General features: G+C 34.0%; 3 protein-coding genes across 3 annotated transcripts; all 3 read right to left on the bottom strand.

The window, feature by feature from the left end:
* Positions 1 to 1,308: 1,308 nt before the first annotated feature.
* Positions 1,309 to 3,038, bottom strand: LOC132283619 (uncharacterized). The gene has a single exon (XM_059785604.1). It carries the CDS (start codon positions 2,352 to 2,354, stop codon positions 1,746 to 1,748), a length of 609 nt encoding a protein of 202 aa, XP_059641587.1. The 5' UTR covers positions 2,355 to 3,038; the 3' UTR covers positions 1,309 to 1,745.
* Positions 3,039 to 6,415: 3,377 nt separating this feature from the next.
* On the bottom strand, positions 6,416 to 7,421 carry LOC132281996 (F-box protein CPR1-like). Its single transcript, XM_059783640.1, has 2 exons — positions 7,253 to 7,421; positions 6,416 to 7,170 (listed from the first exon to the last, which is right to left on the bottom strand). The coding sequence occupies exons 1-2, from the start codon at positions 7,419 to 7,421 to the stop codon at positions 6,416 to 6,418; spliced, it is 924 nt and encodes a 307-aa protein (XP_059639623.1).
* A 3,821-nt stretch (positions 7,422 to 11,242) lies between these two features.
* On the bottom strand, positions 11,243 to 13,458 carry LOC132284518 (F-box protein CPR1-like). The gene has a single exon (XM_059786628.1). The coding sequence runs from the start codon at positions 13,326 to 13,328 to the stop codon at positions 12,207 to 12,209; it is 1,122 nt and encodes a 373-aa protein (XP_059642611.1). The 5' UTR covers positions 13,329 to 13,458; the 3' UTR covers positions 11,243 to 12,206.
* Between the last annotated feature and the right edge of the window lie 1,110 nt (positions 13,459 to 14,568).

The raw sequence follows: 14,568 nt of genomic DNA, 5'->3' as shown, positions 1-14,568 counted from the left end.
AATTGGTTGCTTTAATCAGGTTCAACAAATCTTCGACTGACATGAATAATTTATTTGGTTTGGTAGATTAATTACAAAGAATAAGAATATCTCAAAGAATATCTCAAAAATCACGAGTAACAACAATACTCGAGTCATGAGGCATTCCTTGTTTCTTCTTCACCCATTGCTAGTGTCCCGAGCTGGGGAAGCATCTCATATTTTCCTTACCAGTGGTGTCCTTTTGTTTCATACAAAGTAAATACAATGTACTTTAACATAAGGCTGGAATTCGAATTCAGGTGCAGCTTAAAAAATAAAAAGCACCGTATGCAGCTGAAATCCGAAACATTTGTTATAATACTGATATCAAAAAGTTAAAACTGAAACAAGAAGTGAGAACTTATATCTGCTTTTGCTCCTCCTCTATTTTCTATTGCAAATTTCTTGATTACAAAGGATACAAATTGGTTTGACAAACCTGCCTACATCCATATTGTTAAAGGAATTACGAAGGATAAAAATGCATAAAATCCACAACCGAAAGTAAAGTAATACCTGAAAAACTAGAATTTGTTATTCATTCTCGAGACAGTTCAGATTCTTCAAAACCTACATATGATCCTAGGTAAGTGCTTTGCCCTCGTATCCTTTTTCAGATATTGAAAATACCCTAAAACAGAAACTACATTCAGATTAGGTTATGGTTCTCTTTCACCTTTAGAGGCATTTATGTTGCCAGACAATGTTCCAGTGTTATGTGCTAATGGCCATGTTTGTGTGGGGCAGTTAGAAAATTACAAAAGAAAAGCAATATAACAGAATCCCCTGTGAATTCTAACATCTCAGCTTAGTATACCACATATCTTCCATATGCCAAGTTTTAGGTGTCCAATGCATTAATCTCTACAAATTGTGTAGAAGCATTACCATAGTTAAATATTATCTTAAAAACACAAAAACAAAAAAACAATAATTCCAAATGTGATAGTATAAACTAAGTTTAGCTTGAGGGGGGAGGGTTGAGTATCAACTAGGAAAAAAAAAGTTTTGCATTTCAAATTTCAATACACAAACACACACATAAAAAATAAATGTTGGCATTTTAATACAAAAGCCCTTAATAATAACTAACACCTTTTCCAGGATTGAAGCAAATGCAGCATTAGAACATCAGTTATTCTAATGTTCTAATGTTGAACTAAAAAGAACTGCAAATCTCAATGTGTTTTCATTGTTTCTGCCAACAAATATCAGGGATGATTCATAATAGCAACTCAAACATAAATCTATAGCAATACATCTAGAAGTTATTTGACAAACAAACTGGCTATCCATTTCCATCATACAAAATCATGCCCCTTTGCAAAGAACAAAGAAAGAACAACTTAAACATCAGCCATGAACAAACCAAATCTGTGAAATATACTCAGCATCCTTCGATAAATTCATCATCACTTCAAAATAAAAGGTATATTGATGCAATGCTAGAATCAACATCCATGAAAAGCTAAAATCCAAACACATTTGCAATATACAGGAACTAAAGACAGAAATACTGAAACTATTCTAGGAAGAGAAAAGAAAAAAAATAAAGGGCAAGGATAAGTGAGAACATTTAACGTGGTTTCATTCTTCGTACTCTCTCTTGCAGTTTTCTTGGTTCCTCCAACTCCAAGCTTTCCTTTAAGAAAATTATAAGCTTTTTCTTGAGTAACTGCTGCATTCGAAGACTAGGCTTGCCCCCTTAAGACTTGATTCACTTCCTAAAGAAAGACTAAGCTCTCCATGTAAGTATCAACGTACAATGATTTCAGCTTACCAGATTTCCGTATCCGAAGATCCTTAACTTGTTGAGACTCTAGGTTAATTGAAAACATGCGATTTTTTCTAAGGAAAAGAAGGTCACCATTCCTCCTGAAACCAAGTATTCCCCCAAAATCACTACCCAAATCAAAAGTGAACAGTTTGGTCCGAGATTGTACAACACCATATTCTTTCATCACCCATATTGAAACTTTGCTAACCAAGGAATCAAAATGGCACGGACAAAGTGACTCCCTAAGCACTGAAACAGCCAAATGTGCCACAACCCATTCATTTTCTAGACCAGTTGGGAGCTTCATCTCACAGAATACCTCACTGCTCATATCAAATGTCAAGATTGAAATATCAGAAGCAGCAACCTTATCACATCCAAACCAATGGACAGCCCCATTGACAAAAGCCTGAGACAGTAGAGTACAACGGATATGATGATGGGGACCAACACCGCAAATCCTTCTCCAACATCCTCTATTAAGAAAGTAAAGCTCAACCTCAGGATCTGGAAAATTGTCTATGCAAGAAACACCTTCTAACCACCTTGTAATCATTAGTTTTGGAATCAAAGCCGTATCCAAGAAACACCTTATGATCAGTACCAGTGTGCGAATCAATGCCAATGCTAGGCATTGGGAGCCTTATAGATTTTCTAAGACTGGGATTCCAAAGAATTAAACTATTCGGATTACGAAAGACATTAACACTGAGAAATACCATACCATTACAAGCACCAAATATGCGGAAATGAGAACCACAGTCTGGGATTGGGCCTTGAAGTTCTTGCAGAGTTGTCTCTTATTAATGTAACGCACGAGGATAAGTGTATCAAGAGTTGTCGATTTTGTTCAAAAGAATTGTTTGATTGAGCTTTGAAGTGATGAAATTAGGGCTAGCGATTACAGAACACCATGATTTACAAATTTTTACCGGTAGTCTTGTGAGGATTTCAGTTACCAATTCGTCGGCAGAAGGTCCGCCATTGTTCAGATTCGAAGGTGAGTGCGAGAAGAACGAGCTTTCTTTGTCGGGTTTCGCAAAAGGTCGGCCATTGTTGAGATTCGAAGGTGAGAGAGAGAACGAACTTTCTTTTTAGGGCTTTTGAAAACCTAGGAATCTTGAAAACCCTAAGAATCTTGAGATATCGACGATAATAAGAGTGAGCCCTAGAATCTTGAAAACGCTCCATCCAGATTCACACCATCTTCACTAACTTTCTTTGTCTCTATCTCTTTTCAGAGTGGTATATACCAGAAATAGCAGTACTTTACTATAACGGTAACCCAACCAAGTTGATATTTATTTACGAATTATTTTTAAATTTTATATAAGTCCAAAATATGTTGAACACATCTTTTTAAAATTTTTATTATATAATTCAATAAAAATAAATTTTAATCTTTTAATTAATTATTAAATAATATTTAATACATGTAATGACCTAAATTAAAAAGGGAGAATAATCATTTTTAATAAATTAATGGGTAATAATAAAGAATCAAACATGAAATAAATAAATTTTGATATCACATAACATTTGGAAATTGAAAACAGAAAATAAATCAGTACAAATATATAATTTTTCAACATATAAAATCACTGTATTTATGATCACTTTTATTATGCTTCTGTACAATATTTACTTCGAGTGAAATAGTTTCTTAATTCCTTGCTTAAGTGAATCTCAACTTGTGCCTTTTACCGCTTAAAATAAATAAATAAATAAAATTATTGCTGCTTGGCGCTGAGATTTATTAACTTGCAATTTTTAAAAGGAATCAAGGAACAAATCGTGTCTTCATTTTCATTAATTTTCATTGCTATTGTTTTTTTTTTTTTTCGTTTTATACAACCCTTTCCTATTAGAATATAGGAGTACTTATTACCTTTGGGTGATATTTTTTATTTTGCAACCTCAATTTGACATTTATTTTTTATTTTTTATTTTTTTGATAATCAAAAGGTTTGGCCCATCATATCAACATTTGAAACGGTATCCAAGAACAACCCTATGAATGTCAATGTCAGAGGATGGAAGCCCCAGAGTCCACTTGCACAGTCCGTCAAAGCACCATTTTTTTTTTTTAAAAAAAAACAAATTAATCCACCTACTTATAAAATTACTAAGAATGAGATAACATGTTATATTTAATTAGAAATTTACAAAAGAAAAGCACAAAAAACCAGTGGTGAATTCTAACATCTCACTTTGATGCATCACATATCTCCCATATGCCAAGTTTTAAGCTGTCCAATGGATTGATCTCTACAAATTGTGCAGAAACATTACCATATTTTAAATTTTAAAACAAAACCAACAACTCCCCAAATATGATAGAATAACTGAGATATGCATTTTCCAGGATCGAAGCTTTTAGCTGAAATGAAACATTACAACATTATGAATTCTAATTTAACTGCCAAGTATTCAGCTAATTTGATGAAATCTAATCAAGTAATTTGAAACAATCTAAAAGTTGCAGATTGCAATCCGAATTTTGAGGGGTCGTCTGTCTGTGTGTTAAGGACGAGGAGACAGAGACATTGCAGGAGAGGAGGAACCCTAAAAACATAAATTGGTTGCAGTGTCACTGAGGGGTGTCCTTTCTCTAAATGAAAGGTCTTACATTACATAAGTCTATGAGGAGCTCTGTTCTCTATCTGCTGGAAATTTTGTTCCTGTGTTGATTCTCATTTTTTATCTTCTCCAAAATTGCTTTCCGACCCTACTAACCTGCGTTAATTATCACGTTATTTTTCTAAATATTTCTCCGTAATCAGACAATCAGATTAGTTACTGATAGAGAGTATCTTCAGTTTGATCTTCAACTAAAAAGAAGTGCAAATCTTAATGTTCCCATTGTTTCTGCCAACACTAGTATTGAGGATAAATCCATAATAGCAAATCAAACATTAATCTTAACATTACATCTGCAAGTCATTTGACAAACAAATTGGCTGCCATCTACCTTTTCCTGCACCAAAATCCTCTTCTGGTCATATGCTCTCTTGATGAACCACCACCACCACTGCGATCGACCTACCCCCACCATCAGCATACCCCACAATCACTGTTATTCCACTAGCCCCTCAACTAATCCAAATACCATGTGATTGGTATTGGTATTGCCCACCCAATAAAAATCCCACCACACAATGGAAGTGATCCCACCATGGTAGATTTTCATTAGGTGGTATGCCCTGTGCACCTAATATCTACTCCTCTTTCAAAAAAAAAACTGCAAATCATAATGTTTCTGTGAACAAATATTGGGGATGATTAACAAGAGCAAATCATAATGTTTCTGCCAACAAATATTTGGGATGATTCATGATAGCAACTCAAACAGAAATCTCTAACAAAAACCTAAAATCTGAACACATTTGCAACATACTGGAACTAAAGGAAGAAATACTGAAACTATGCTACCAACAACTGCAAATCATAATGTTTCTGTCAACAATTATTGGGGATGATTAACAAGTGCAAATCATAATGTTTCTGCCAACAAATATTTGGGATGATTCATGATAGCAACTCAAACGGAAATCTCTAACAAAAACCTAAAATCTGAACACATTTCCAACATACTGGAACTAAAGGAAGAAATACTGAAACTATGCTACCAACAACTGCAAATCATAATGTTTCTGTCAACAAATATTGGGGATGATTAACAAGTGCAAATCATAATGTTTCTGCCAACAAATATTTGGGATGATTCATGATAGCAATTCATACAGAAATCTCTATGCCAAGTTTGAAGGTTTCCAAATCCAATGGATGGGTTAATCTCTACAAATTGTGAAGGAGCCTTACCATACATAAATATTATACAAAACCAATAACTCCAATTACGATAAGAGTAAATAAATTATGCATTTTCCAGGATTGAAGCTTATTAGCTGAAATGAAACATTACAGCATTATTAATTCTAATTACCCGCCAAGTACTAAGCTAATTTGAGGAAATCTAATCAAGTACTTTCAAACAATCTAAAAGTTGCACGGTGCAATCCTCATTTTTAGAGGGCTTTGTGTCAAGGACGAGGAGAAAAGCAAATTGCTTGCAGCATCACTAAGGTGTATCCTTCGTGTTAAGGACACAAGTCTTTGAGGATCTCTGTTCTATATCTGCATCAAATTATTTTTTTGTTACATAACTACGTGTTATTTTTCTAAAAAATTGTGTAAAGGGAAGCTCAATCTGTTGATCAACTGATTGAGAGAGTATCTTCAGTTTGATCTTGAACTAAAAAGAACGGAAAATCTTAATGTTCTCATTGTTTCTTCCAACACATATCGGGGATGATTCATAATAGTAAATCAAACATAAATCTCTCACACTACATCTTAAAGTCATTTGACAAACAAACTGCCCAACCTTTTCTTTCTATTGGCAATTTTTACTTCCATCTGTTTGCAAAGAAAAAGAATAGGGCAAGTCATCATGCAAGTTAAACATCAGCCATGAATGAACCAAATCCGTAAAATATATAATAAAGCATCATCATTTTAAAAGAAGAGGTACAGCATTCATGAAAAGCTATAATCTGAAGTTCTGAACGCATTTGCAATATACCGGAACTAAAGACAAATACTGAAACTTCAAGACTAGGCTTGCCCCCTTAAGACTTGATTCACTTGCCAAGGTAAGACTAAGCTCTCCATGTAAGGAACGACGTAGAGTGATTTCAAAACACCAGACAACCGAATTCCAAGATCCTTAACTTGTTGAGACTCGAGGTTAATTGTAAACATGTGATCATTTCTTGTATAGAAAAGAAGATCACCATTCCTCCTGTAACCAAGCGTGTGCCCCGCAAAAACTCTGTCAACATCAAAAGAAAATACTTTGGTCCAAGATTCTACAACACCATGTTCTTTCATCAACCATATTGAACCTTGGCTAACCGAGGAATCAAAATGGCCCAGACAAAGTGACTCCCTAAGCACTGAAACAGCAAAATGTGTCCTCACCCATCCATGTCCTGGAGCTGCCGGCGGCTTAATCGTACAGAATACCTCACTGCTCATATCAAATGTCAAGATTGAAATATCTTTAGCAGCATCCAAATTGCATCCAACCCAATGGACAATCCCATTGACAAAAGCCTGAGCAGGCTGAAATGGAATTGGAGGAAAACAGAAACGATTATGAGGACCAACAACACAAATTCTTCTCCAACATTCTCTATTAAGAGAGTAAAGCTCAACCTCAGGATTTGGAGAATTTGTGAAGAAACTAATTCTGACCACCTTATAATCGTTAGTTTTGGAATCGAAGCCGTATCCGTCGACAACCCGATACCGAAAATCAGTGTGCAAAATCAATGGCAATGGTGGGCATTGTAAGCCGCGCAGATTCTCTAATACTCGGATTCCACAGAATTAAAGTCTTTACATCATCAAAGACATTATCATAAAGACATACCAAACCATTACAAGAACCTAGTATGTGGAATTCAGAACAACAGTTTGGGATTGGGCCTTCAAGTTCTATAGCACATCTACCCTGTCTTTCATCATACAAATTTACTGAAAAACGACTTCTTTCTTTATGTTTCTCATTAACGTAATACGCGATGAGGTGTGTATCAGTGTTGTTGATTTTGTTCATATGGATTGTTTGATTGAGCTTTGAAGTGTCAGGGCTACTGATTAGAGAACACCATGATTTACAAACGCACCTGAAACCCCTTTTCTTTCCCTAAAACACACTTCGGTATGCGACTCCTCCCTGTCCGTGTAGGACAAGGATCCTCTCCGGCGCACAAAATTCAAAAGTTGAGATTGAATAGGACCTATCATTAGATTTTGTGTAGGAACTCTCCTGCACGGAAGAGGATCCTTATCAACCTCTCACACCCTCCTACAAAGTTTTATTTATTTTAATTTTAATTATTTATTTTAACCAAACAAGATATTTTTGAAGAAAAAGGATATTAGTCAGACGAATGTGACCGAATATTTCAGGCAGGTAAATTAATCGGACCAATTGGACTTTGGAACACTTGAACTCATTTATTTGAACATTTCATAAATTTTAATGTTTTTAGACATAAATTTAGCACAATTTTTAATTATTATGTTTTAGTGTTTCCTATTTACTAAATAAATAAACATTTTTTTGTTCTTGATTAGAGTTACATCATTTTATATTTCAATAAGAGTTAAAATCAATTAGGCCTTTGGTGTTGTTATACTGTTATAGGATTTACTTTATTTACAAAATTCGATCTCTTACAGTAATCCAAAAGGTTTGGACTCCAACAATGACTCATTTTCAAAGGAGGAAATACCATTAAATTTTCAGGTGATTTCACAAAATACGTTTGTCCGTATTTATTGCTCCATATTTTAACTCAATTCAATCAAATATATTTAACAACTAATTTGGATGATACATAAATCAATCTTAATTTTTTTTTTTTTCATTTGCGCTAGCCTCTATTCAATATTATATATGTGATCTCACATTGTCGGCAGTAGTTGTGATGTAGCGCTTGTTTGGATGCCTCGTAACCATGTGATGTAAATCATTTTTGAAAATTGCTAATACGAAAAGTAAGCAAATTGGACAATGTTTACCCAGCGAAATAAAATGCAAGTTAATTTCGAGAATGGGGAGCTTGTCAACACAATATACATAGTCAAAATCACACATAAATTAAAACGCTTGAAAAAATTGATGGGATGGTATTTAATTTCAAGTGAAACTGCCTTTATATGTCTGATAGTAAAATCTTTACATCTTGTTTGGATGGAGGGAAAAACAAGAAAGAAAAAGTGAACAGGGGATAACTTACCTTGTACTAGGTATTTGTTCTGAAAATGTGGAAGAAAGGGAATAAGGATAGAGAAGGAAGCACAAACCCTTTGAATAGTGCAGGAAAAAAAAAAAATTGGAAGAAAAGAATAAGTTATAATTATCCATTTTGTCATTTTATTAAAATATACGTGTTAAACTCATGTCTGACTTTGACCTCTCGTGTACCTGTGTGTACCTGTGTGATGCATTGTCGAATGGTTCAAAACAAGTCACAATTTTGAAACACTTTTACATCTATTTTCTTTTGAAGAATGATAGGGAGAGCGATGAATTAATCCCGAATAAGTATCGAATCTGACGTATTTTTGTCCACCTCATCTACTTAAGCAATTTCCAAAAATAATTATTTAACACGTGATAAGAATAACCAACCACATCAAATTCGATACTAATTCGGTGATACGGTTCCTGTCCTAACTCTTTTCTTTTATATAAGTATGAAGTGGCTAGGAAGCACCTGTTTTGCCCCTTAATTCCTTTTTCAGATATGAGAGTACCCTATAACAGAAAGTAGGCTCAGATTAGGTTTTACTCTTCTCTCAGCTCACTTGCAAAGTATATATAATATTGGGTGTGCCAGCTTCTTGTCAAGGAAAATATATATAAAAACTGGCACACCCAATATTTGCCTCTACGAGGACTTTCTTCCTCGCCCTTCGACCTTTTTATGAAGAGAAGAAACAACAGAGCACAAAAACTAAAACTGGGAGGACAGAGCTCGATGGCGGACAAAAGGCATGAGGGGGCACACCTCCCAGAAGAGATCAGAGGTGCTAGAGGAAATACGAGCTCTACTAATAGCGTGGGCAACTCTATTGCCAGAGCTAGGAGTTCACAGTGAAGACGAAAAAGAACAACTAGGAAGAAACTCAGTGACAGTAATGTCAAGTGCTTATGGCCATGTTTGTGTGGGGCAGTCGGAAAATTACAAAAGAAAAGCAAAAATTATAGAAGCACCCGTGAATTTCAACATCTCAGTTTGATATAGCACAAATCTCCCATATGCAAGTTTTAAGGTGTCCAATGGATTAATCTCTACAAATTCTGTAGGAGCATTAAATACTGAACCAGACCAGTAACTCCAAATATGATAAGAGTAATTGAGTTGTGCATTTTACAGGATTGAATCTTTTAGCTGAAATTAAACATTAGAACATTATTAATTTTAAGTACCCTCTAAGTATTCAGCTAATTTGATGAAATCTAATCAAGTACTTTTGACACAATCTAAATGTTGCAGATTGCAATCCTAATTTAAAGCAAATTGCTTGCAGTATCACTAAGGTGTGTCCTTTCGCTAAATGAAAGGCCTTGCGTCACACAAGTCTTTGAGGAGATCTGCTCTCTATCTGCTTGAAATTTCTAGATCTGTCCTAATTTAAAGCAAGGTGGCAATCATTTTCGTTCGATGGTAGTTTTTCTTCCGTCATGCAAAATCATGTCCCATGGCAAAGTATAAAGAAAGAATAAGGCATGTCATCAAACAGGTGAAACATCAGCCATGAATGAACCAAATCCAAAATATAATCAATATCATTCAAGTAAATGAATCATCACTTTAAAATACGAGGTGCAACATTCATAAAAAGCTAAAATCTGAACAAATTTGCAATATACTGGAACTTAAGAGCCTTAATTATTTTCAAATTTCTAGGTCTCACACTAAAATCTTAACATCTAATTTAGATTGAGGGAGAGAGAGTAATTGACTTGATTCACTTCCTACAGTAAGACTAAGCTCTCCATGTAAGTATCAACATACAATGATTCCGGAAGACAAGATAGCGATTTTCCATGATTCCTAACTTGTATAGACTCGAGCGTAATTGAAAATATGTAATAATTTCTTCTAAATAAAATAAGTCCATTTGTCCCCAAACAAGGTAGTTTTCCCCCAAAACCTCTATTCAAATCAAAAGTGAATAGTTTGGTCCAACCTTCTACAACACCATATTCTTTCATCAGCCATATTGAAAATTTGCTATACAAGACATCAAAATGGACCATACAAAGTGACTCCCTAACCACTGCAACAAACAACTGTGCACCACCAAACCATATATTGGACCTGCTGGCAACATCATCTCACTGAATACCTCACTCTGCTCATATCAAATGTCAAGAATGTATCATCATAAGAAGCATCCATAACGCATCCCACCCAACGGATAACCCCATTGACAACAGCCTGAGATAGAAGTGGAGTACAACGGATGCGATGATGGGGACCAACAACACTAATTCTTCTCCAGCATCCCCTGCAGGAACTGGACCATCAAAATTTTCGATGCAATTCTAACTATACCTCAGGATCTGGACCACTAAATCTGTAAACGATCAGATAATAATACAATATTTAACATGGTTCAATAATTTATTCAAAGTACTGTTTGTACAACAAATAAGAATCCCCTTCGTTACATGATTTCTTCTTCATATAGATAGATATAGGATCTATGAGACAATAACTTACAAGTACATTTTGTGCAACAGCCATTCCTATATGATAGGAAAGGATCCATAATCCTGAACCGATCTTAGCTGGTATTGCAAATCCCAAGTTTGTCTATCCTCAACAGAAATCTCTAACATTAACGTTACACCTAGAAGTCATTTCAACAAACAAACTGGCTATCATTTTCTTTTGGAAACTTTTACTTCCATCACATAAAATCATGTCTCTTTGCAAAGAATAAAGATAGAATAAGGCAAGTCATCAAACAAGTTAAACATCAGCCATGAATGAACCAAATCCATGAAATATAATCAATATCATTTGGTAAATGAATGACTACTTTTAAATAACAGGTATATTGATGCAATGCTGTAATTAAAATTCATGAAAAGCTAAAATTTGAGAACACTTTTTTTTTTCCCCAAGTAAACTTTTATTAACAAACAACTAAACAAAACACAAACAAAGTAAGATCTCCCAGAAACAGCACAATTCAAAAGTTGGCTACCAGGAAACAAAGCAAGAAGAAACCCACAAAAGCAAAGGAAATACAGTACAAAACAACAGAGATATAACCTCCCACTCAGATTAGTTCCCATTGTTTCTACCAACAAATATTGAGGATAAACCATAATAGCAAATCAAACATTAATCTCTAACATTACATCTAGAAGTCATTTCACAAACAAATTGGCTATCATTTCTTTCGATAGTAATTTTTACTTCCATCATATAAAATCATGTCCCATGGCAAAGAATAAATAAAGAATAAGGCAAGTTATCAAACACGTGAATGATGAATGAACGAAATCCATAAAATATAGTCAATATCGTTCGAGTAAAGAATCATCACTTTAAAATAAGACATGCAACATTCATGAAAAGCTAAAATCTGAACAAATTTGCAATATACTGGAACTAAAGACAGAAATACTGATACTATGCTACGAAGAAAAAAGAAAAAAGGGCAAGGATAAATGAGAATGTTTCTGGTGGTTCATTCTTCATTCTCTCTCTTGCAATTTTCTTGATTCCTCCAACTCCAAGCTTTCCTTTTAAGAAAATTATTAGTGACAGCTGCACTAGAAAACTAGGCTTCTTAAGACCTGATTCACTTCCTAAAGTAAGACTAAGCTCTCCGCTACATGAGGAACAGCGTAAAATGTTTCCGGATCACCATATAACCGTATTCCAACATCCTCAGCTTGTTGAGAATCTCGGTTAATTGAAAACATGTGATCATTTCTTTTAAAGAAAAGAAGATCACCATTCCTCCTGAAACCAAGTAATAGCCCAAAACCTTCATCCACGTCAAAAGAGAATGATTTGGTCCAAGATTCTACAACACCATATTCTTTCATCACCCATATAGAAACTTTGCTAACCAAGAAATCAAAATGCCCAAGACAAAGTGACTCCCTAAGCACCGAAACAGCCATACGTGCTCCGACCCAGCCATTTGGTGGAGCTGGTGGTGGCTTCATCTTACAGAATACCTCACTGCTCATATCAAATGTCAAGATTGAAATATCAGAAGCAGCGTCCAAATTGGCTCCGGCCCAATGGACAATCCCGTTGACAAAAGCCTGACATGGAAGTGGATAAAAAGTGAAACGATGATGGGGACCAACACCACAAATTCTTCTCCAACATCCTCTATTAAGAGAGAAGAGCTCAACCTCAGCATCTGGAAGATCATTGATGTAACTAATTCTAACCACCTTATAATCATTAGTTTTGTAATCGAAGCCATACCCATCAACAACCCTACGCAGGCCATGTGAATCAATGCCAATGCTGGACATTGGAAGCCTCATAGATTTTCTAATACTTGGATTCCACAAAATTAAATTATTCAACTTATTAAAGACACTATCAAAGACGTTATCAGAGAGACATACCAAACCATTACAAGAACCAAATATGTGGAATTCAGAATGACAGTACGGTATTGGGTTTTCAAGTTCTATAAAACAACTACCGTCATAGAGAATTACTGAAAAACGACCTTCTCCTCCTGCTCCTTCTTCGTAGTCATTAATGTAACGCCCAATGATATGTGTATCAGTGTTGTTGATTTTGTTCAAATGGATTGTTTGGTTGAGCTTTGAAGTGATGAATTTAGGGCTACTAATTAGAGAACACCACGATTTACAAACGCACCTGAACTTGAGAAGTGCTCTCACCGGTAGTCTTGTGAGGATTTCAGCAATCAATTCTTTGGGTAAACGGTCCGCCATTGTTGAGATTCGTAGGTGAGCGAGAGAGTGTGTGCTGTCCCTTTAGGGGTTTCGAAAACCCTAGAAATGCTGAGATAATCAACGATGGATAAGAGTGCAACACTTGTAGTCTTCTCGTGACCAACCTTCGCCAGCCTTTCCCTTATTAAAAAAATTGGGTGGGTAAAGTTTCTTTTACATAAAAATTTGATCAAATTACCCTACGATAGTTTAGGAAGAAAAAAAAAAAAAACTTTATATTGTTTACTTATTTTATTTTATTTTTTTGGTTGTTTACTTTATAAATGTCCCAATTTCTTTCTAAAAAATATAGACGTCTAAAATGATTTTTTTGATTTAATACATATATTTTAAATAAATTATATTTTGTTATTACTTCTTTTTTTTTTTTTTTTAATTAAGATGCTTAATTCTTTCATCTAAAAATTTAAATCAATTTCTTTTCTTTAAAAATAAAAAATATAGTACCAATATAACTTTATGCATCTTAAATTATATATAAAATATTATGCATTTCTCAACATAAAAGAAAATAGGTACCAGTATAACTTTCTGCATCTTAACTTTATGCATGCCTTTTTTTTTCCCCTTTGTTTTATTATTATTTTTTCTATTTGTTTTATTCTTTTTTTCCATTTGTTTTATTATTAATTTTTTTTCTTTTTATGTTGCAAAATGCATAATATTTGATATATAATTTAAGATGCATAAAGTTATACTGGTACCATTGTTTTTATTTTTAAATAAAAAAGATTGGTTTAATTTTTTTAGATGAAAGAATTAAGTATCTTAATTTAAAAATAAAAAAGAAAAAGAAATAGAAAAAGAAAAGAAGTAATAATAAAATATAATTTACTTGAAATATATGTATTGGATCAAAAAATCATTTTAGATGTCTACATTTTTAAGAAGTTGGAACATTTATAAAGTACAAAAAAAAAAAAAAAAAAAATGTGACCAATATATAGTTTTTTTTTTTAATACATAAATTGTTCATGAGGGTATATTGGTCTAATTTATTAAATTATAAAGTTAAAAAAGTCTTCTAAACGGTCAAAAGGTAATTTGGTTAATTTTTCATATAAAGGGATGTCTTTGTCCATTTTTGAACCTTAAGGGAGTGTTTTTGTTCAAAAAATAAGTAAGTTTCCTCTGAATATCCTTTTGTCAAATCTCAAGGAGTGTGACTGTACTTTACCTTAAAAAATAAAAAAATGAGCACTGAATTAATGTATAATAA

The sequence above is a fragment of the Cornus florida genome, unplaced genomic scaffold, assembly GCF_030987335.1.
Source record: "Cornus florida cultivar Cherokee Brave unplaced genomic scaffold, ASM3098733v1 CherokeeBrave_3.0.0_Hap2_Chr11, whole genome shotgun sequence".
NCBI classification, from domain to species: Eukaryota; Viridiplantae; Streptophyta; class Magnoliopsida; order Cornales; family Cornaceae; genus Cornus; species Cornus florida.
Note: the sequence above shows the minus strand (reverse complement) of the source record. Positions and strands in the feature narration are given on the sequence as shown.